The sequence below is a fragment of the Nipponia nippon genome, unplaced genomic scaffold (assembly GCF_047370975.1).
Source record: "Nipponia nippon isolate SJK-2023a ecotype South Korea unplaced genomic scaffold, ASM4737097v1 scaffold_8, whole genome shotgun sequence".
Classification (NCBI taxonomy): Eukaryota; Metazoa; Chordata; class Aves; order Pelecaniformes; family Threskiornithidae; genus Nipponia; species Nipponia nippon.
In genome coordinates, this window is record NW_028262402.1 from 38,484,867 (window position 1) to 38,505,327 (window position 20,461).

The following is a 20,461-nucleotide window of genomic DNA, read 5'->3' on the forward strand; positions in this document are numbered from 1 at the left end:
CAGGGACCGACAAGAAGTGGGAACAGCAATTGCTGCATGAAGTCATGCTTTGCTGTGGACCGCACACAGGCTTAGGGGTACAGACCCCATAGTCTACACACTAGGAACAGTGAGAGGCATGCCCAGTAAGGGTGAGCAATCTCGAGGTATCGGCTGCTGAACACAAACAAGTGTCTAATGTACAGGTGAAAACTGTCACTCAAAAGTTCAACATAGATAGGAGGCTTTTCGTGAGAACAGCAATGTGCCCAAAACAGGCATCACATCCTGTTTCAAAGCATAAGGAGGCAGGCATTTGCTAAGGAAAAAACTGGTAATATAATTGATTATGTGCAAAATCAGTGTTTTATTTTTAAAAAAACTCCAAACTTTAGTCTTTTCAAAAGCAGTTGAAGTTAAAAGTAAATAAAATCAGAGGCAAGCCTGAAGCATGGAAAACTGCAGATCAAAGAACTGTGTACCAGCAAATTGGATCGTGTGGTAGCTGGTGTCAAGTGACCTAGCTGCACTGTTTATAAAAAACAGTTATGGTTGAAACTAAGGAAATCTGAATACTCCTTTGGATTCCAAAACTATCCATCTTTCTAAGGCAACCTCTAAATGACTCCCTGACACAACCTCCATTCTTTGAAGATTTCTCTTCCCTGAAGAGTATTCTTTCATCTCCTATGCTCTAGACTCTCCCACTCCAAAAGCTGATGAATACATACCCCCCGTTCCTTCTGAAAACGTTCTCTGTTCCAGAAGGTCTTCAGGGGCCAGCACGTCTGCTTGCAGGACTTCTTCCTGGAGGACTTTGGGCTGCCACTTCCTTTGAATAGATATGCCTTCTGTGGTTTCCTCCTTAATTATGACCCCAGGGTGCCTAACACATCTCTGGAGCACTGATCTGTGAAACTCACATAGAAAAGTGCTGGAAAGTTGAAATGAAGCACAGCACAGTAGAGAGGCTGCCAGAGCTGGTAAGCCAGAGGGATTTTCAGGCTGGGAAAGGACTAGAAAGGAAAGAATAATCTCAGGACTAGGTAGGCAAAATAGTGAGAAGAGAGGCAATTAGATCAAAGAGGAGGAAAGTGAGAACAGAGACTGAGGTCTGATCCTGGATCACAATCATTTGGAACTAACAATAGAGGAGGGATTCAGGGATTAGTATCAATAAGTAAAGGACAAGACAGAGACACAAGGAAACTCGCATTTTGAGCAGTCAGCCAGATATTGATTTTGATCATAGCAGAGGGGTAAGCATGTGGAGAAAAAAAAAAAAAAAAAAAGAGATAAAAGGCACAGGTTGTGAAATAGTGATGAAATGGACCAATTTAGTGCCCTTGCTCAGAGGAGAAAAAACTTTCCCCAGAGTGTGGTGTGTACAGACAAGCTATCTGGCCTCCAATAGAGTATGGAAGCAAGCTCAGCTACCAGCTATAAGCAGTCCACATACAGCAGGTATGCTGAATAAAACTACACCACTGCTGACAGTCCCCTCAGTGGTCTCTCCACTCACCTGATGCCCAGTATACTTACTTCCTAGCTGTGTCACAAAGAACCAGCTTAAATTAGAACACAGCACAGGTTAAGATTGCAGGAGTTCTCACCTTTTTTTTTGGGGGGGGGGCAGGGAGGGGAGTGCAGTCCCCCCTTAAGGATGTGGCTGTGATGAGGTACTCAGCAAAACTTTGCAGTTTGGGGTTCACGCTGAAACGAGTTCAAATACTCCACTTTACGACCAATGTCCAAATGCTCCCACACTAGCAATGATTGCCATCTGCCTCAGTGGCTTCAGCAAAGATGACTCTATAATCATAGAAAAAATGCCTCTGGGGACTATGTCCCTCCTTTTTCAGTGGCTGTTTTTAGGTATAGCGTAACTTTCACATTTTTGTTAGGCTACACAATGCAATGCAGCATTAGGAAAAGACACTTGAGGACAATCATGTGTTTATAAAGTCTACTGATTCCTAGTGGCTTTGGTGCCTGTGTATAAAACACTCTGTCATATAAGCGAAGTTGGAAGTAGATACATGATAGCGCAGCTTTATTTTTTGCTTGCAGTTTGTGCCTTTTGTGCCAGAAAAAAAAGACACGACATATAGCTGGAAATAAGGCAGACAAAACAACACTAAAATTCACTGAGAAAAGATCAGAAAATAGATTTTTAATTTATCCTCTTCAGAAAAACAAACTGAGAATGCACAAGGTTCAGGTTTTGTGACCCATTGATTGCTATGTACTTCAGTAAGGTGGCCATTCATGATTAAACATACTTTAAGCAGTCCAGATATAGGAAGAGAGGTGACTTGTGTAATTATCATTGAACGAATCAAAAAGGTGGGCTAATTGCTAGAGGAGATATAATGTCATATTCAATCACTGTATATTTATGAATATTAGCTGTGAGATGTAACCGTCTGGGCCTAACACTGTTCCTGCTGAATCCAATGAGAGTGTTGATTGTGGTTTCAGTAGAAGAAAGATTTGCTAAACAGTGAGCCATCACCTGTGAAATCCCAGGGAAGGTGAGCCGCGTCGAGGTCTTGACTCTACAAACAGGACTAAATAGTATGTTGTAATACACTGAGCAAATAATAATGCAAACTACAGGAAAAAATACTAACAGGGAAAAGCTAATCATTGGCAAATAAATTTTTGGAGACATAGAACAAACAGGGAGGCAGAGAATGGATTTCTCCCATTTCTCCCCTTTAAAAACAATCAGAGGATGTGGGAAGATGTTAGTCATTAACATAATACTGATGTTTAAGGGAAAAATGAATGAACTTAAGGCAGAGAATGGTTTAAAGTGAAACACGTGGTTTTGGCTGTCTCCATTTTACTATGTCTACTTTATTAGGAAAAGAGTGGTTTTAAAGGTAGGAGCACAGGTCTTGGGGGAGGTGAAAAGGAACTCCATGTTACTGTATGACTTTCTCTAAAGCATTTAACTTCTCATACTTCACATCCCCATGAAAAGGAGAATGATGGCTGCCAGACTTTGTAGGACACCTTAGGTTCCTCAGAGAAAAAAACACACATTTACATTAGTACAGTAGTATTTCTCATGTTCAAATTCCTTCACAACCAGTAATGGATCCTCACAGTGGGTCCACTGGACTGAATTTTACAGATGCGTATTCTAACTTTCAAATAAAAGGGAGCAGATCTACAGGTTGTCCAAAGGCATTGTGGTGGCTCTTAGGTTTAGTCCTGTAAGTGACAGTCTGGGCTTGGGTGGACATGAGTTTTCTCCTACCCGACTCGGGCACCTCCAGTTGCTGGTGGCGTTTGGGCCACCACACAACCAGCAGCATCTTTCCCAGGCCCACATGCGCTCCGCTGCTGGAAGCGCTTCCCAGCAAGGTGGCAGGAGCTGTGGCCACGCTGCACATGGACAGGGACGAGGGAGCACCAGGGAGGCCATGCTCCTCGGCTGGACCACCGCGCCTCTGCTGAAGCGGCAGCTGCCTACATTTCTTTCCAAACGTGGTGACCACGAATGGACTTTGGTGGTCACTTCAACGTCAAACGACGCCAAGCAATGTCTGTAGAACGGCCAGCAGACTCCAGTTAGGCACAGCCCGTGACTGCCGGTGAGGCAGCTTTGAGGTTGTTTGTGTGCCGCCTGGTACCCCGGCCCACCCTCCCGCGGCCGGCGGGGCAGGCCTGGCCTGGCCGTGCGGGGCAGCTGGGGCCCTCCCGCCGCCCCTCCTGGCCCGCGGCACACCGCGGGGGCAGGGCCGGCGGGCCGCAGCCGCTGCCGGGCACGGGGCCTTGCCGCAGGCCTCGCACCTCGCCGCGGCTCCCGCAGCCCCGCCTGCGGGGCCGCGGCCTCTCAGCCCGGCGGGGAAGAGGGGGCAGCCCTCGGGGGCGACGGCGTCCGGAGCCGGCGGTAGCCGCGGGCCCGGGAGCGCGGGGGGCGGCGGAGCGCGGGGCCAGCGCGGCTGCCATTTCCCCTGGCCCTCGGCGCTGCCGGGCGGGCGGGCGGGAGCGAGGGCGGGCGGCAGCGGCGGAGGAGGAGGAGGAGAAGGAGGAGGAGGAGGAGGAGGAGGGAGGGGAGAGGAAAGGAGAGGGAGGTGGCCGAGCCGGAGTGAACTGAGGCGCTCAGCTGCCAACACTCACACACTGCCTGCCGCCGCAGCCGCGCTGCTCCCGGACTCCGGGCGAGAGGGAGAGAGGGAAGGCGAGGAAAAGCCAGAGGCGGGAGAGGAGGCAGAAGATCGCTGGCAGGGGGAAGGAAGTCAGAGGGGAGGGAAGCGCGGAGAGAGGGAGAAGGAGCCCTCCTCCCAGCGGAGAGACGACTTCCCATGCAGCTGGGGACAGAGGGAGAAGCTGGCGCTCAGAAACTGTGAGAGCAGCTTTCCAAGCAAGTTACTTAATCCCCGAAGAGCGGCGGGAGGAGGGGACAGCAGCAATCACCGATCATAACCATTATTCCCAACCCCTCATCGTTTAACCCCCGAGCGGTTCAATGCACTACTCCAAGCTCTTCCTAGTTTCTTCCTCGGGGTAACTTGGGAGGACGCTCCGCCGGTGCCGCCCGGAGGTGAGGAGAAGAGCCTCGGAAGAAGGAAGAAGTTTTGTGGGGGTTGTGAGCGGAGGAGGAGAAGATGGGCTGGAAGCGCCGCTGCTGCTGGGGAGGCGGAGGCGGCGGGGACCTTCTCTGCCGGCTCACCCTGCTGCTGGGGTTCCTGCTGCCCGCCTGCAGGACGCGCCTATACACCAACCACTGGGCTGTTCGGATAACTGGGGGGCTGCCGGAGGCCAACCGGATAGCTAGCAAATACGGTTACATCAACATCGGACAGGTAACCCTCCTTACAACTACTTCCGAGCGGGCGCCGGCGGCGCGGCCGCCAGGCGGGCGGGCAGGGTCCGCTGCCGGCGCCTTGCGCCGCTGGGGCAGGGGCAAGGGACGGGCAGCTCCGCGGCCGCCGCACGACCCCGGCCCCGCCGCGGGCCCCGCCGCCGCCGCTGCGGGGCGGCCCGCGAAGCCCCCCGCCGCCCCGGCCTCCCGCCGCGGGACGGCGGAGGTGATGCGCGGGGGCAGGTACACCGGAGCCGCGCCGGAGGGGTCGAGGCCGGGGCCCAGCGGAGCCGCCCGCGGGCCGGGGCGGGGGGGGGCGGGGGGCCCCGCCGGGGTGTGCCCGCCGCCGCGCTGTCTCGGCGGCGGCTGAACTTTTCGCTGCGCGCCTGGCACCCTCCGGCCTCCCTTGCAGAGAAGAAACCGCCAGTGCAAGAGGAACTCGTCCGGCAGCGAGCGCCCGTCTCCCCGGCAGCCAGGACGTGGCAGCTGCGGCCGCCGGCCCGCCGCGGGGGGCGTCCCGACCCCCCTTGTGGCGGGGCGTGCCGAAGGAGAAGGTGACAGGGGTGGCCCCGGTGTCCCGGAGCGGCTGCCGGGCGTGCGGCGGCCGCCGGGGTCCCGCGGGGACGGGGAGCGCGGCCGAGGGGGACGGGGCTGCCCCAGGGTGGGAGCTGGCCCACCGGCCGCCGCGGCCCGGCTGCTGTCCCGCCGCCCGGGCTGCTGTCCCGCCGCCCGCTTGCTTTTCGCCGGGTTGGTTGTGAAACGAGGGGAGAAAAGAAGTCTCTCAGATGCCGGCGCCGCAGGCAGAGCTTCCCCGGCCCGCGCCCGACCGGTTGGGCAGCACCGGAGCTCTGCGGAGCCCGCAGGTGTTTCACTAGAAAACACCTGGACTGGCTAGATACAGAGATCATCCCGTTAGAAAATTCTTGGGTCCAGCCAGGGCCAGGAACTGCAAGTGAGGAAACACCTGGTTCTCACTGGATCCCATCATGCTGAAAAATCTCTTGCTGCTACAGCTAGGCACAGTTGCTGTTTAAAATGTCCAAAGATGACTTTTCCTCCTAGGCTTTCCTGACAATTATCCTGAAAATACGAGTTGCACATGTAGGGTTTAGCAAGGTGAATGCCTAAAAAATAAACAATTCCATTGCACGCTTGCGTGTGAACATCCAAGCACAGTCTTCCTAGACAGTAGTTTATATTACATGAATTGAAAGTTTAGAAATGAGCATTTACAGGTACAGAAGGCTTCATCTTATACATGAGATTCACAAAAACGCAGCTGCGTTTACACAGCAGGCCTTTTACATCAACCAGAGCAAAGTGAGACCCAATTTTTATTTGTGTTTTAGAATGAGTTCCCATGTATTGCGTTATTGACTCAAAAGTTTGAAGCGCACATCTCAACTGTTCCCAGTCATTTCAAGCCTGAATAAGACAGCTGCGCAGTCTATTAAGATGAATAATTTACATAAGAAAAGCTGGAAAATGGCACTGAGGTTGCAGAAAACATGATGTGTAAAGATGCAGTTACTTAAAAAAACAGAGTACTGACTTCCCTCTTGGAGCACTTGGGCAGGTAGGCAATGTTATTCCCACTTGGAGGCACAAAAATTTGGGAGGAAGTTTTCATGTCAAAGTTGAACCGGCGCCTTGAAACTGCCATTTAGGAGTCTTAAGTGCAAAGTTTTTTGCATTGATGTCTTTCTTTTTTGTCTTACACACGTCTTTTGCTCAAGGTGTTGCTTTGTATTCCTATCTGGGCCTTTATAGTGCCAAAGTAAGCAACAGTTAGTCAGCTGGAGGATGCACTTCTTCCCCTTTTGTCTTTTGTCAGGCCAGCTGGCTAACTCGGAGCCTGCTTTTTTTATACCTTGCACATCCAAACCTCATGTGGAATTAAGGAAAGAATGTAGTAAGCCACTGTTCCTTCTTATGTGTCAGTGAAAGTGCCATGTATACACCTATGAGATATTAATAATAGATACATTACTGATCAGGTATACAGATGGGAATGAGAGAAAATAGAGACTATGAATAATGAAAAACTGGAAAATACATTACTGGGCATGCAGATGAAAAGAGAGCATATGTGAAGGGAGCCAATACCGTTACTTAGTTATGCAGATAGAGAAAGTGCAAGTAGAAGATGAATATAAGAATGTTAAATGATAGATGAGAAAGAAAACTTCAGCAATAATATGAAGTAGACTGATGGGTGATTCCTCATCTTCTGGCTCTAACCAGCCTTTAAGAACAAGAAGCAGGCAGTGGGCATAGGTAAAGAAATTGCATAGAGCTTCCTGTATGTATTTTGGATTGGAGTAACTGGGTGCTAGATGTCATTGTGCTGTGCCAATGTAGAGCTCAGCGCGCTGCTGTAAGTGTTACATGCCCTAAGAAGCGTTGTGCATTTGCGCAAAGTCTTACGTGGAGTTTCCTTTCATGGGTACCTTTTTACGATGGCCAGTGTTCAGTTTCTGATAATTTCTTGCAAAATCATCTCCATATGGTATTTCTGTGACTGCATGTTTGTTAGTATGTTCGTGGTCAGTCTAATGTCTGTTCTTTTATTCCCAGCTAGTGCTTATAGAACTTTCATCAGACTGACCTGGTTGCTAGATAGAATTTATAATTTGAGAATTCAGAGTTCATAAAATAATCCAAGTGGCTGTGGTCTGACCATGCGTAGTTTAACATGTAAATATATGGTTCAAAGCCTATGTAAAATAATTCTATAACTGTATTTCTTAAAAATACAAAAAAATGTGCATCGTTTTCTGTGAAGCTTATCGATCACTCTTTGTAGACTGTATCACTTGATAAAGATGGGTAAAGGGAGTAACGTATTAACTTTTAGAGAAAGGAAGTCACGAATGGTCTGGACTGATGAGGTAGATTTGCCTATTATGGGCCTTTTGCATAGGTCTGTAAAAGCAGGAATATATTTGGCACAGAACAGGAAGCACAAAAGTATATGATGATGGGGCAAGAATCTACTGTTTATTATTGAGAGACAACTGCAAGCAATTTAAAAATCTGTATGTGGTATGAGATATTGAAAGACATTCTTTTAGCTGAATACACTGTGAAAACACTGAAAGAGATAACCAGAAAGCAGAATTCTCTGTTAGAGGCAGGACTTCACAAGCTTCATGTCTGTATATAGTAGCAGCTATGGCCAGGCAATTAAACTTTGGTTTTGCAGATAATATCTCTCCTGGGTAAGCTGAAATATTATAATTAAAGCTGCAAGTGTCAGTAAAAGCTAAGCTGTTTACTTCTGCTTGAAGAAGGTAATTACAAATCTCATAAAAATACACATCAAAAATAGTCTGAAATAGATTAAAAAAACTAGTGTAATGCATTAAGCATAATATTTTTCTTTAAATTAAATTTGTGAGCTCACATTTAAGAATAAAGTGCAAAAAGCTAAATCCGAATCCCACTATGGCTAGCCCAAAGAACCGACTCAGTACAAATGACCCAGAAAAAACAATGGAATTAAAATATTCAAAATAAGAGGCGGTGAAACTGCGTATAAGAAAATGAAAGTCAAGTCGGTGCAGTTGCAAAGTTGCAAACCAGGAGTGTTCTAACGAGGAGTTAATTGCATGATTAGAGCTGAAGGGAATAGTGGAAAACAGGGGTTCTGAAGGTCTTATTCTTACTAGCCACCCTGTTAATTTTGCATGAGTGGAGATGCAAGGTGGTGCTATGGAAGAGAGAGAGATTAGGGTAGGTTAGGAGTAAAACACTTAACAGTAGGCAATATTTGGGTTGTGTTTCTGGAAATCCGGCACTGAAAGGTACATTAAGTTGATCAGTGGAGACAAGACAGTAGACCCAGGAAGGCTGTGCATCATAAACACTGGAAAACATCCCTTCTCCCAGTTTTTGTCATTTTGTGCATTCCTGGTAACAGGTGGAATTTAGCTTCCCCTTTTTTTGGTGCTCGTGTGATTTGGAGAATACCCAGCTGAGTCTTGAAATACCTCTTAAGTTCATTTTCATTGCCATGGTGATGGCAGGAAAGCTACAAAGCCTATCTGAACGACTGGACGAGTCAGTCAGAAATAGATGGCAGAAAGGGACATTAAAAGAGGCCTTGAGATCACCTGCTGGTGAGCGATTGCGAACTGCAACTCACAGCTTCTGGCAAACTCCTGTTGCCTTCAAACTTCTGTGGTCCCCATCTCTTGTTATAGGAATTTGAAGCTTTAGTTCTCCGCTTATTGAAAAGAGTTTTCCAGTAATTTTTCGGGGACATGGCGCAACAGAGAAAGAATCCTCTTTTACTCTGTGTTTTTCCAGGCTACATGTTCTGGTTCTTGTTTCCTACAAATTGTTCCAAGGTACTGCTCATTTATCCTGTATTTCTTTGCCATTACCAATGTGAAGTTGACAGTAGACATAGAAGCTTGTTCTTCAAAGATACTTGAACTCTTGCAGTGAATCTAGTGAGACTGTCATTAATTTTCGTCATCTATGGCTTGGAAAAGCATAGAGCAGCAACTTAGACGTATCATTGTATCAACTGTTATTCAGTTTCTGTTGGAAAACTCTTTCCCCCACAGGACTGCATGAAGGTTATGTGTCACAAAAACAGAGGCAGTAGATTCCCTTGCTGATTGATGCAAGTGGGCAGGATAAACTTCAGAAAGCCAGCGATTTTGATGGCTGCCATTAGTGCCATCAGTTTGGAGCTTCTGATTTGGACAGTAGCACCCACATGAGCTGACACTCAAATTAACAGGCCTTCATTTAAGGCCTATTGAAGGCCTGTCCCATAACTTTAGGCTTGAGTACTTGGTTACTGGTAACCTCATTTCTGTGGCATAACCACAGCTGCATTAAAGACGATGGAGCAAACGGTGAAGCATCAGCATAAACCACAAAAGAATTGGCCCAAGGTCTCCTGTGTTTCACTGGGCTTTGAAATAGCACAAACATGTAATATCAGGACTTAAATGCATGGAGCTGACTTTTTTTTTTTCCTTTTCCCATGTATTGCAGGCATTTCTGGCCTACCCTTGAAGTGCAATTAGTAGTTTCTCTAGCAAGTGAATCCTTGTCTCATGGAAAAAAAATGCCTCTATTCTTTTTGCATGAGTCTTTTAAGAAAGTGGTCTGGACCAGCAATCCCTCTGGGACTGTGATAAGGTAGTATAATGCAAAGCAGCCTAGGAGTTGTTCTAAGTTACACACTGGATGGAGCAATTTGGGGTATACTGCATCCCCCAGCAGCACCTTGCTGACATATTTTACCCTTCTACATTTCAGTGGCTGCACTAAGCAGACCTTTCTCTTAGAGCAAAGGATCTGTCACTGAGTTTTGGGAAAGTTACTTTCACTGTTGGCAGCTGCAGAGGGTTAAACATATAGTCTGCATAGCATTTTGTACAATTGGCATAAATATTATGACTGTGTTGATAGCGTGGAGATTCCTTACTATACAGTGAAAGAAGGAAGCTTTCTTTTGATACAGCCATGAAAATTAAGGTGTACTGATATGTCATCTTGATTCCCATGAATTTCCTCATTTCTTGTAAAAACAGCTTCTCACTGGATATAAGTTTGTGGTTTGGTGTTAAAATATTCCCAATAGACTGGGGAAAGGAACACCAGCTTATAGAGGGATGACTTGTGAAGCATCTGAGAGGCTGGGAATGCTACTCCGGGCTCTGATGCTGAAGGCTTTTGTGCTCTTGAGCTGTTGACTTAAGCTTTTTCCCCTCACTTCTTCGTTTATATAGATAAAAGAGGAGGAGCTCCAGTAACTGACTCTGGGCACATGAGTTTATTTTGACTTGAAATGTGTGGGCTTCAAAATAAGGAAGGTTTTCTAGGTTTGTGCTGTTCTAGAAAGTGGTGCCTCATCAGTTTCAGGTTGCTGTCATCAGGTGCCAGGAGTTTCTCAATCAGGCAGGAGACTTCCCTTGACGTTGCAGGAGAGCAGGAGAAACAAAAGGCTAATACCCCAAAGGTGATGGAAGAATGGAATAGATAAAGATATCTTATCTGTGGCTCCAACAAGGGAGAGAAATGCTGTGTTAATTAGTATTGGAGTAAACTTTAGATCGTTCTATTCCTTTTTCTTTCTTAATTCTAGACAGGGGCTTAGGTTGGGTCAGCACTTTTCCAAATCACATCTTTGCTCTCCTAATTGTATTCTTCCAGTAATTTTTCTTTTCTGATCTCTTCCAGGGTCTAGTGGCCTACTCCCCACCCTTGGCAAGTGACAGACTACCCTTTTCCTCCAATTTTCTTCCTGCAAGGAACACACACTGTTTGCCAAAAGACAAGCTTAGTGTGCTAAGCTTGAGGTGTGGCCCAGGAGTCACTGTTAGATATACAGATGTGGTTTTTAAGATAATATAAATGCTGATGTGATTTGTGAAAAGGTGTGGGGTTTGTTGTTTTGGTTTTTTTTTTTTTTTTTTCATTGGGATTTTGTAGATTTAAAGCCAGCAAATCACACAAAGAGGTAATAAATATTAGTTCATTTCAAACCTGAGGTCCCAGTGATGGCACAGAGAACACATTGTGTAACAAGATCAATTGATCAGAAAGAATGGGAGAAATGGCTGTTTTCCATTTTCCAAATCTATTCCTGATGGGAGGCAAAAGGAAGTTTTGCAAACTAAGTAGCTGAAATTGGAAGACTAGGGAAAAACCATTCAGTTAAGAGAAGAGGGAGCTTATTTTAAGATAAAGAGCCTAAATCAAGGTTGTTGTCTTCAGCAAAGGAAGGAGTTTGCTGCCATAATCCCCACCACCTTACACGGATGACTCAAAAAAGCAGGATGGTAGGCCTCTGTGTGCAAAGAAGTTCAGCTACGCCAGAATAATAATATAGAAAGTTAACAGAAGAGACATACCCGTTAAAAGCCTGTGGTCACAGCACTGAAACAGAGTACACTCTTACTAAAATTTAATAGCTGGGATAAGTTTAATGAAGTCCTGAGTATTAAAGATGCAAGTACCAGGACCTATCGTATTAAAAGAATCAAAGCTAGGTGTACTCTAAGCTGCATGCACATGCACATGTAGTGGGGTTGCACAGATACACCAAGGAAAATCGAATTTTCTCTTATTCATGGCTGAAAAAAGTACATTTAGGGACTGGTAGAGAATAACCACCAGATAGAAAGGTCTTTGGAAAATGTAAGCACTGAAACAACATTCTTACAAATGCTCACATGCCACAAAAAGAGAAAGCCAGTACATATTGGAGAATACAAAGGGTATGCCATGGCTAATTACTTCATACTTAGCAGTAGTTCTCTTGTCTGTGCAGTTAAAAATGGGAGGGAGGAAAGAGAGCAGAGCTTACTACTACTATATGTGAGCGTTCATTAGGAGTTGGATGAAGAAAAGGATGTGCCAAATGGGTTCTGGTGATAGAGGTAATCTAATAGTCTTTGTATGTTGTTACAAAATGAGGGAAGATGAGAATGTCATTTAACAGCATCGTAGTCAAGCTACAAATTGTGATGATTTTTTTGTTTAAAGCCCTTAGGTAAACACACTCTAAATTACACTTTTAAGAATAGCAATTAGTTGCAAGCCCAGCTTACAAATGGCAATGTTTGTGGGAACTGCTCCTCTCAAACAAAATACATAAAGAAGTGGACCAGGCTAGATTAAAACAGAAGAACCAGAAGAAATCTTTAAAAAATATTGAGGTGAATCAGTAGTGCGTTATAACCTCTGCCTGACAATGGCTGACAGTTGTAGAAGTGAAGGGCAAGGGGGACATCTCTACAGATCAGCTTGTCCATTGCAGTGCCCTTGAGGAGGATCAGAGATGCCCACATCTTTCCTGGCAGATACTTAACCAGTTTTCGAAGATCTTCAGTAAGGAAGCTCCATGGTGCCAGGGCATGGTCGATTCTGGTGGCTCGTTATCCTCTTTGCCCCAGTGAAGCCTAAGCCATATCTGTCTTCCTGCAGTTCAAAGCCTGTGTTTCTTGTTTCTCTATGCACGTAAAGAGTAGCAACATCAGCAAAGTTGTAGCATTCCACTCTTCCTGCCACTCACTTTTATCTTTTTTCATCCAAGCCCAGTCCTTTCCCTCATTTTGCATAGGTCAGGCTTTCACTGATCAGTCTTGCTGTTTGGTCTTTCTAAATGATCCTCATCTTCTTGAGCAAGGAGCTGCTAGACCATTACAGATGAGTACAGCATAAGGATTCCTTCAGTTGCCTTGAGGACAGCACTCCTACTTATGTAGCCCATTGTAGCGTTTGTCTGTCCTGTAGCCATATGACATAGTTGACTTAGTTCAGCTTGTGATCTGCTATTGGTCACAGATTGATTCTGCCAAATTCCTAGCCTGTTGTTCTCCAGCCTGAGTTTGTCCAGTAGATTATTATTGATTAGGTGTAGTACTTTGCATATGCCTTTGCTGAATCTTGCCCTGTTTTTCCAGACCTCGTTTTACAGTTTCAGTTTGTTTTGAATTCTGTTCCTGCCCCTGAACGTGCTTGCGGATCCTCTCTGCGTGTCTGTTTAATAGGTGTCTTTCCTATGCCAATATTCAGGTCACTAGTTGAATATTGACCAAAACAGTTTCTAGAGGAACTCTGGCAGGTAGTCGTTTGCTGCCCTGCTGTAATAAATAGATATATCAATGTTACTTACATAGTTTTGACCTACTATTCCATAGTTTAATTTTGTGCCCTACTTCAGGAATTTGAGGGGGACTGTTAATCAAATAGTACTTGAGGATAGATACTGTTTTTAATTTGCAACATATCAGCTCAAAATAAATACAACAATCGCAAGGATATTGGATTGGACTGGAACATCAGTGATTGCTATTATATACCTTAAGGTGGGCATCAGTGGATTTTTTTACCCCAGTTTTAAACAACTCTAAAACTAACCAGTTTTAAAACTGATTTTGTTACTTGTCCTCAGTCTGGAAAGCTTTTTTTTTTTTTTTTTTTTTTTCACACTGACTTCCAACTTACAGACTGAATTTAGTCATGGCCAGTATATATCTGTTGTGCTTAAGTGGCTCGGCTGTTTCTCCAGCAGATTTGCAGGGGGACCCAGCTTTCACTTTTGCTTCTGTAGCTTCTGGTTTCCTGTTAGAAGACAGGCTTCCCACTCCCACAGTCATCCCGGTTGCTGGGTTTTGATTGTCATCTCTTTGCCTTGACCAGAAAAGACGGCCAGCTTGTATACAACTTCCCCGCTGCTTTATACAATGTCATAAATAATTCTTTAGACTTTGTCAGGCAAGATATTTCCAGTATCATATTTGCATGTTTTGCAGCTGTGTTCTGTGGTTCTGTGCTTGACCAGTATATCTTTCTCTGACTCACCAAATGATGAATTGTAAGATCACAAAGTGGGGAGATACATATGTCAGCCATGGATGTGAATAAATCATATGATCCCTAGTGAGGAACTGTGGTGCTCTGTCACCTGCCAAACACAGGAAAAAATGTGATCAAACAGAATCCTGCTTGCCAGAGATATATAGCTTAATACAATAAGTGATTATTTGGCAACATGCTGGACCCAATTTGATTGATATTTACAGAATGAAAAACTCTTTGGAATGAAATGTTGGCAAGTCCAGAAGAGTATCAGAGCTACACTATGAAATCCTGCCAGAATAGCTTGTTGGGAAATTCTTGTGGATTACATGGTGGTGTATGATGGAGATGAGATTGTAAAAGGCATGTTAGCCAGGCATGATCATGGATTATATAGTTCTAAACAAATTAGGAAAGAAAAAAATTCTCAGCATAGACTCTTCCATATAGAAGGAATCTGTTCCCAGGGAAACAGCATGCTTCTAAATGAGGGATAGCCATCAAGAAGGGGCCATTTTTGGTCAAGTTATGGGGTTTCTCCTTTTTTTTTCTTTTTAGAGATGTTTTTGTGCCAGCAGGGAATGGGCCTCATTTATGTTTGTTTTCCAGGGCCAAACTGAAGTTATAGGGATGTTACAAGTTGCAATTAAAACCTTTGCTACATTCTCTTATTCATTCTTTTTCAAACTGGAATAAAACCACTGGGTTTTGTGCAGGAGTGCTTAGTGGGCAGTGAAAGTGTTACTGAGTAGTGCTGTGTGGCTGAAATTCAAGCCTAGAATTGGATAACATTCTCCTTTTTTAAATATTTAGCTTAATCAATGGTAGCATGTGGCCTCCCCTCTGGATAAACCTAGACAACATTTTTTTGCTTTTATTGAGCTTTTCTTTGTAGTGCATATTAACACAGTAACCTGATGTCTAAAAAAAAAAAAAAGGAAAGAAAATGTATGCTGTGTCGCACCTCTAAAGCCAGTAGCATGACATCTAGGGTGTAGAGATGTAGTTCTTCTAACATTTTTGTTCATGTGAACAGCCTTTATTCAAATAGACCCATAAAGATGCAAGGCCATTCTGGGTCAGTTAGAAGATCCATCTACCCTGCCTCCCTATGGCAGTGGTGTTAAATTACTGTCTGTGGGAGAGAATGAACAAAACAACCATCCGATGCTTCTCCCTAACACTCCCTTCAGCTTTTTTCAGTGCAGGAGACTGCCTGAGCCAGATATGGTTTCTGCTTACTTAGAAATTCTCAGTGTTTTTTTTGTCCAGACGCTTGTCCAATCTTTCAAATAAAAGTAAACTTTCAGCATCCACAATATTCTTTGGCAAGGATTTTACAAGTTTTCTACTTCATTGCATGAAGAACCACCTCTCTTTTGCTTGTTACTTACTAGCTTCGTTTGATGGCTACTGAAAAAGACGGTGAAAGTCAATCTCTGTCCGCTCTTCTTATGCCATGCATGATTTTTTAGATTTCTGATATTTTCCCCTAAATTATGTCATATCTAGACTGAGGAGTCTTAGCTGACTTGGCTATTTCCCATACAGAGGGTGTACCATATCTTTGTCCATCTTTCTTCTCCCACTTGGAAACTTTTCCAGCTCTACTATGTCTTCTTTGAATAGAAGGAACTAGAACTGCACACAGTACTCAAAGTGTGGCAAAACCTTGGATTATTCTTACACTGCCCTGTTCTCTGCTTTATTCTCCATACTTTTATTGATCATGTCTAGTATGTCATTTGCTGTTGGGACTTCTACTGAGCTGAGTTTCTGTGCATTCATCTGCCATAACCCTGAGATCATCACTCCTCAGTGGTCCTGGGCAGCTCAAAACAGTTCATTTTAGTGTGGGGTTAGGTTTGTACATCAGTTCATCTACATGTCTACATTGGATTTCATTTGCCATTTTGTTGTCATTGCTCAGTTTTGCAGGTTCCTTCTGCAGCTCATGCACAGTCAGCCGCAGTCTTTACATCTGTGATCGTTAGCAATAGCTGAATCTACACCTCATTGCTCACTCCCTTTTCCATGTAATTTTTTTTTGTGAAATAATGTAAGTCTCAGAAGAGGTTCTGCCATGGACCACAGCAGGACTCCAGCAGGGATCTCCACCCACTGCAAGAAGCTACTTGCTTTTTAATAAACAAATTAATTACTCCTAAGCTTTGTTTTCAGTCTTTTAAATGATTGCGTGCTTCTTCAAAGACCTCATGCCATGGGTTCTTAAATTCTTAAAAGCTGTTGGTGAAGGACATTGTCAAAAGCCTTTTGGAAGTCCAGAGTATACCTATTTACCACATATATATATATCAGAGTATATCTATCTACCCATCTTTATCTATATGCTTGACCTCTTCGAAGAACAGAAATTTGTAAGGCAGAATTTTCCTCTGTTTAACTGTTTCCAAAGTGGTAATTTTTTATCCAAGTATCGATTAATTCTCTTATTTCTTAGTTTCTACTCATTTGCCTAGTAGTGACTTGCAAGTCCATAGTGCTTCAGATCTCTTTTTAAAAATGGACATCACATTTCTCACCTAGCTGTTCTGAAATGTGAAAACTGTTTTTTAAGTGAGAGATTTCATGCCACTGCTTCTATTGGTTTCAATTACTTTAATTTACTGAGTGTTTTTATTCAGCTTTTTCATCCATATTCCTTCCACACTCCGGACTGCAGAATATTTATACTTCAAGTATCGTATCTTGAGTAACCCATGGAGCTGAACTGAAGCAAACAAATCAATCAAATGCTAAACTTCTTTGAAAAAAAATTCAATACTTTGTGAGTATGCTGGGTTCCAGTGAGCCAAGAATGAATGAACAGCAATGGCAGGGCTTTAAGCTGAGAAAGTTCCCCTACCCCTCTAGGAAATGAGTAGCACCGCTTCCCTGCAGGAATGCACTGCAGAGTAAGCTCTGTTTTCTCTTGAGCAACCAAGGCCTGTCCTGCATGAGGAGCAGTAGTTTTACCTGTTGGGAGTGGAGTGAAGCCAATGCGGATACCTGAACAGTGATCTTACAGCTCAGATTAGCTTTTTCTGCTTTTAAAGAAAAACCCTTCTCTCACTGGACCTTAAAGAGAGTCTCTGAAATTTAGCGTAACAAAGTATTCAGTTGCAGTTGGTAAAGGCTTCAATAGCTTTTTAGTATGAATATTAGAAATGCATTTGCAGGTATCCCAATTGTATTAGAAAGTCAAACAGATCAGATGTGTCCCATCACTGCCACACAACAAGGGCTCCAGGCCTAACTAGCATGACAGTATTAACTATGATACTGTTTTCAGTTTTCCTCTTGAAAGATACCCTTTCGCTCCATTGTAAACCAAATCATTCTCCTTCCTTGGGTCAAAAGCACAACATTAGTAGGATTTTATTCACACCTATTTGAAGTACAAGGTCATTTCCAGAGAGGACATGTATAACAAATCTGGTATTTCCTTGACACTCTTGACACATGCCCACCTCTGCATTACTGTCATTACTCCTTTCTGCCTGTCTGATCAAGCAATACCTTTGCTTCAGCTTAGAGAAGTTTAAATATACATTGTCAGTGAATGGATTCCTCCCAATAATTCTTAGGCCAGTGCATGATGGTCGTGGCCAACTGACAAATCACAGAGCCATCGCCTGGGAAGACTGTTAACTGGAATGAAACAGGGTTGCTGAGCCTTTCTTTCTAAAGGAGTTAGCCATCCCGTGACCTAAAGGGCCTCTGGAGTGTGTTGGCGTCACATGTCTTATCAATAAGTGGTTCTACCATTGCAACAGATTGCTCTTTTGGAGCTTTCTTACAGATAAATACCATTCCCATCTTGTGAGATTTGAGTAATTTCTGATTCTTGCCTGGCAACTACAAATATTAATCTGACACACTTAACTGCACAGTGAGCAGTTCTAGTGGTGGCTGGAATCTTTGTTGATTTGCTGATGTTTCTGATCTTGTAGGACTCATTTGACATGAAAACAAATGTTTCAAAATTGAAATGCAAATCTATTTATAAAGAAGAATACATGGTTTTATCCAATTCATTGCTACCATTCTAACTGACCAGCTTTACCCTATTTCAGTATTTTGGTATTATATATTTAATACCAGTGTTAAACAAATATACAGTAGAAACATTTCTCCTTTCTCCAAGAAAATCTACTTTCAGTTACACAGCTAAGCATTCACTCAGCCCTCAGGTTGTAAGATTTTGCTCTCCAAACAAGAAGGCCACCAAAGAATATTCTTTAAATGTGTGAAATGGACAGTGTCAGAAAGCTGTGACCTGGTTTTCATTGGTTTTAGTAAATCTAGATATTTCATCATGAACTGGATATCAGTTCTCCTTGACTTTTCTCTGTAGTCTGAAATAATTTAGAAGCTGGTATATGAACCTAGATATTAGGATGCTATCTGAATCTACAGTGTAGGCCTCACTGAGCTCTGGATTAAAAAAAAAAATTGTTTCTTCATCAAGTGCTTATTGCAGCTCCCATTAAATACAGTGGAAGATCCCACTGATTCCAATGAAAGCTGAATTGAATCTTAATCTCTCTTCTGGCACTATGGAAGTTGGTACGGCAGGAGAGACCTGCGTATATCTGAATTAATATGTCACCTTTTTTTTTTTTGTTATTGTGATTGCAAATAGCTGCTTTAAGTGGAATATTGCACGAGTATGCGAGAATTAACAGTCCCTTGGTGTGCTGTAATATTTTTTTGAAATCTTCACTAAACATTAGTTATGGTGATCTTGATTTTTTTTTCTTACTAGGTTTGAATGCCACATAATACAATCATTTTGGGGATTATTTTTTGGTCTTGTTTGCTTACTTACGTGCTTTTTCTTTAGGTGTATCCTTAGATCCTGTCAAAGAGAGAATTACTTTGTTTTCATACTGTTAAACTATAAGCTTCTCTCCAGAAACTGTTACTCATATGAATAGTTGTTGCTTAAGTTGTCTTATCAAAGTCAATGAGATTACATGTGGGTGTGGAGACTGCTTATGTAAATAATGGATACTGGCAAACCTTACTTTTACACAAAAAAGTCTAAACTTTTGTACAGCTCTAGCATTAACCAAATAAGATAGGTGAATGTGTCAGCATCATGCCTGGTTCTAGTCAAGTTGCGTGCTTCTCTGTATTCAGTTAAGCATGTCGTACAGAGTGGAAGATCATCAGACTTTGATACAGTACAAAGTTGAGGATGTATGATCTAGGTTCACCGTAAAAGAGCGTTGGATTTAATGCATACACACACCACGTAGATGAACTTAACTCAGTCCCTAGATATTCCCATGAGTCACTTCTTTATTACTCTTCAGTAAATTATATTGGTGATAGAGGAGGAAATTGCTTAAATCAAGTCTCATGAGAAAGTCACTTAAATGAAAACATTGTGTTTACTATGACCAATAAGAGCTGAATTCAGATTTGTCAGACAAAGTACAGCGTGAAAAGGTTTATTGCTGGCAATATAAGTGTTCACTGGAAACAGTATGACTACTGTAGGTCACTGCATTAGTCATTTTGAATGTTATAAACTCTCTTGCTATGAATGTGCTTAAGAGTTTTATATTGATGTTTAAATAACTGGGTAGAGATATAACAGTATATCTAACTTGGTGCCCAGTTCTTAAATCTTTTGTTCATACAAGTAACCCCATTAGATTTGATTGCACTTGATTTATGCCTCTTAAATTCCATTAGCTTCAACAGTTATTTCTGATTTATGGTTTTGTAAATGAGAAGGGACTTGATCCCACTGGGACTATGCAGATGTTTACAAGTTTCAGGACAGGGATGATAGTTATTAAATATTTAATGATCAAGATCTAAAAGGAAATGAATATGAACATTCTTTGCTGTGAAACTTCTCTTGCTGTAGTTTGTTAAAAAATAAAACCTATTTCTTAACTACCCTTTATACTGTTTGCATGATTGAAATAGCAGTGTCAGAACTTTGTCAAGCCTCATTCTTATGCTTTACTATAACTACATATCAGAGAGTACAGATTATGAAGAAACAATAATCCTTAGACTCTGGAGTAGCTAATAATGTATGGAATATGGCAGTTCTGTTTCTTGCTTAAATAGACATTTTTGGTACTGCATGAGTATCCATCCTCGTTCTCTCATCATTTCACATTTGTTCAGTGATACAACATGAAATAGGATTGAAAGTCAATAAAATAGTGACAAAACTAATTTCAGGCGATGCAGTATGTCATTTAGATATTTTAAATTACAGGGTAGTGAGTTAGGAAAAGGAAAAGACATTTCAGAAAGCAGTGGCAATTTAGTTGACCCCTCAAAATGTTAAAGGTGTTTGTTTCC

The 20,461-nt window shown here is 43.2% G+C and overlaps 1 protein-coding gene across 2 annotated transcripts in view; it reads left to right on the plus strand.

Moving 5' to 3' along the window:
- Positions 1-4,132: 4,132 nt before the first annotated feature.
- Positions 4,133-20,461, plus strand: part of PCSK5 (proprotein convertase subtilisin/kexin type 5) — a 253,671-nt gene continuing 237,342 nt past the window's right edge. For both annotated transcript variants that reach the window (XM_087741708.1, XM_087741709.1), the window contains exon 1: positions 4,133-4,799. In XM_087741708.1, the coding sequence (XP_087597834.1) occupies positions 4,602-4,799 (198 nt within the window). In that variant the 5' untranslated portion in view covers positions 4,133-4,601. The remainder of the gene's footprint in view (positions 4,800-20,461) is intronic.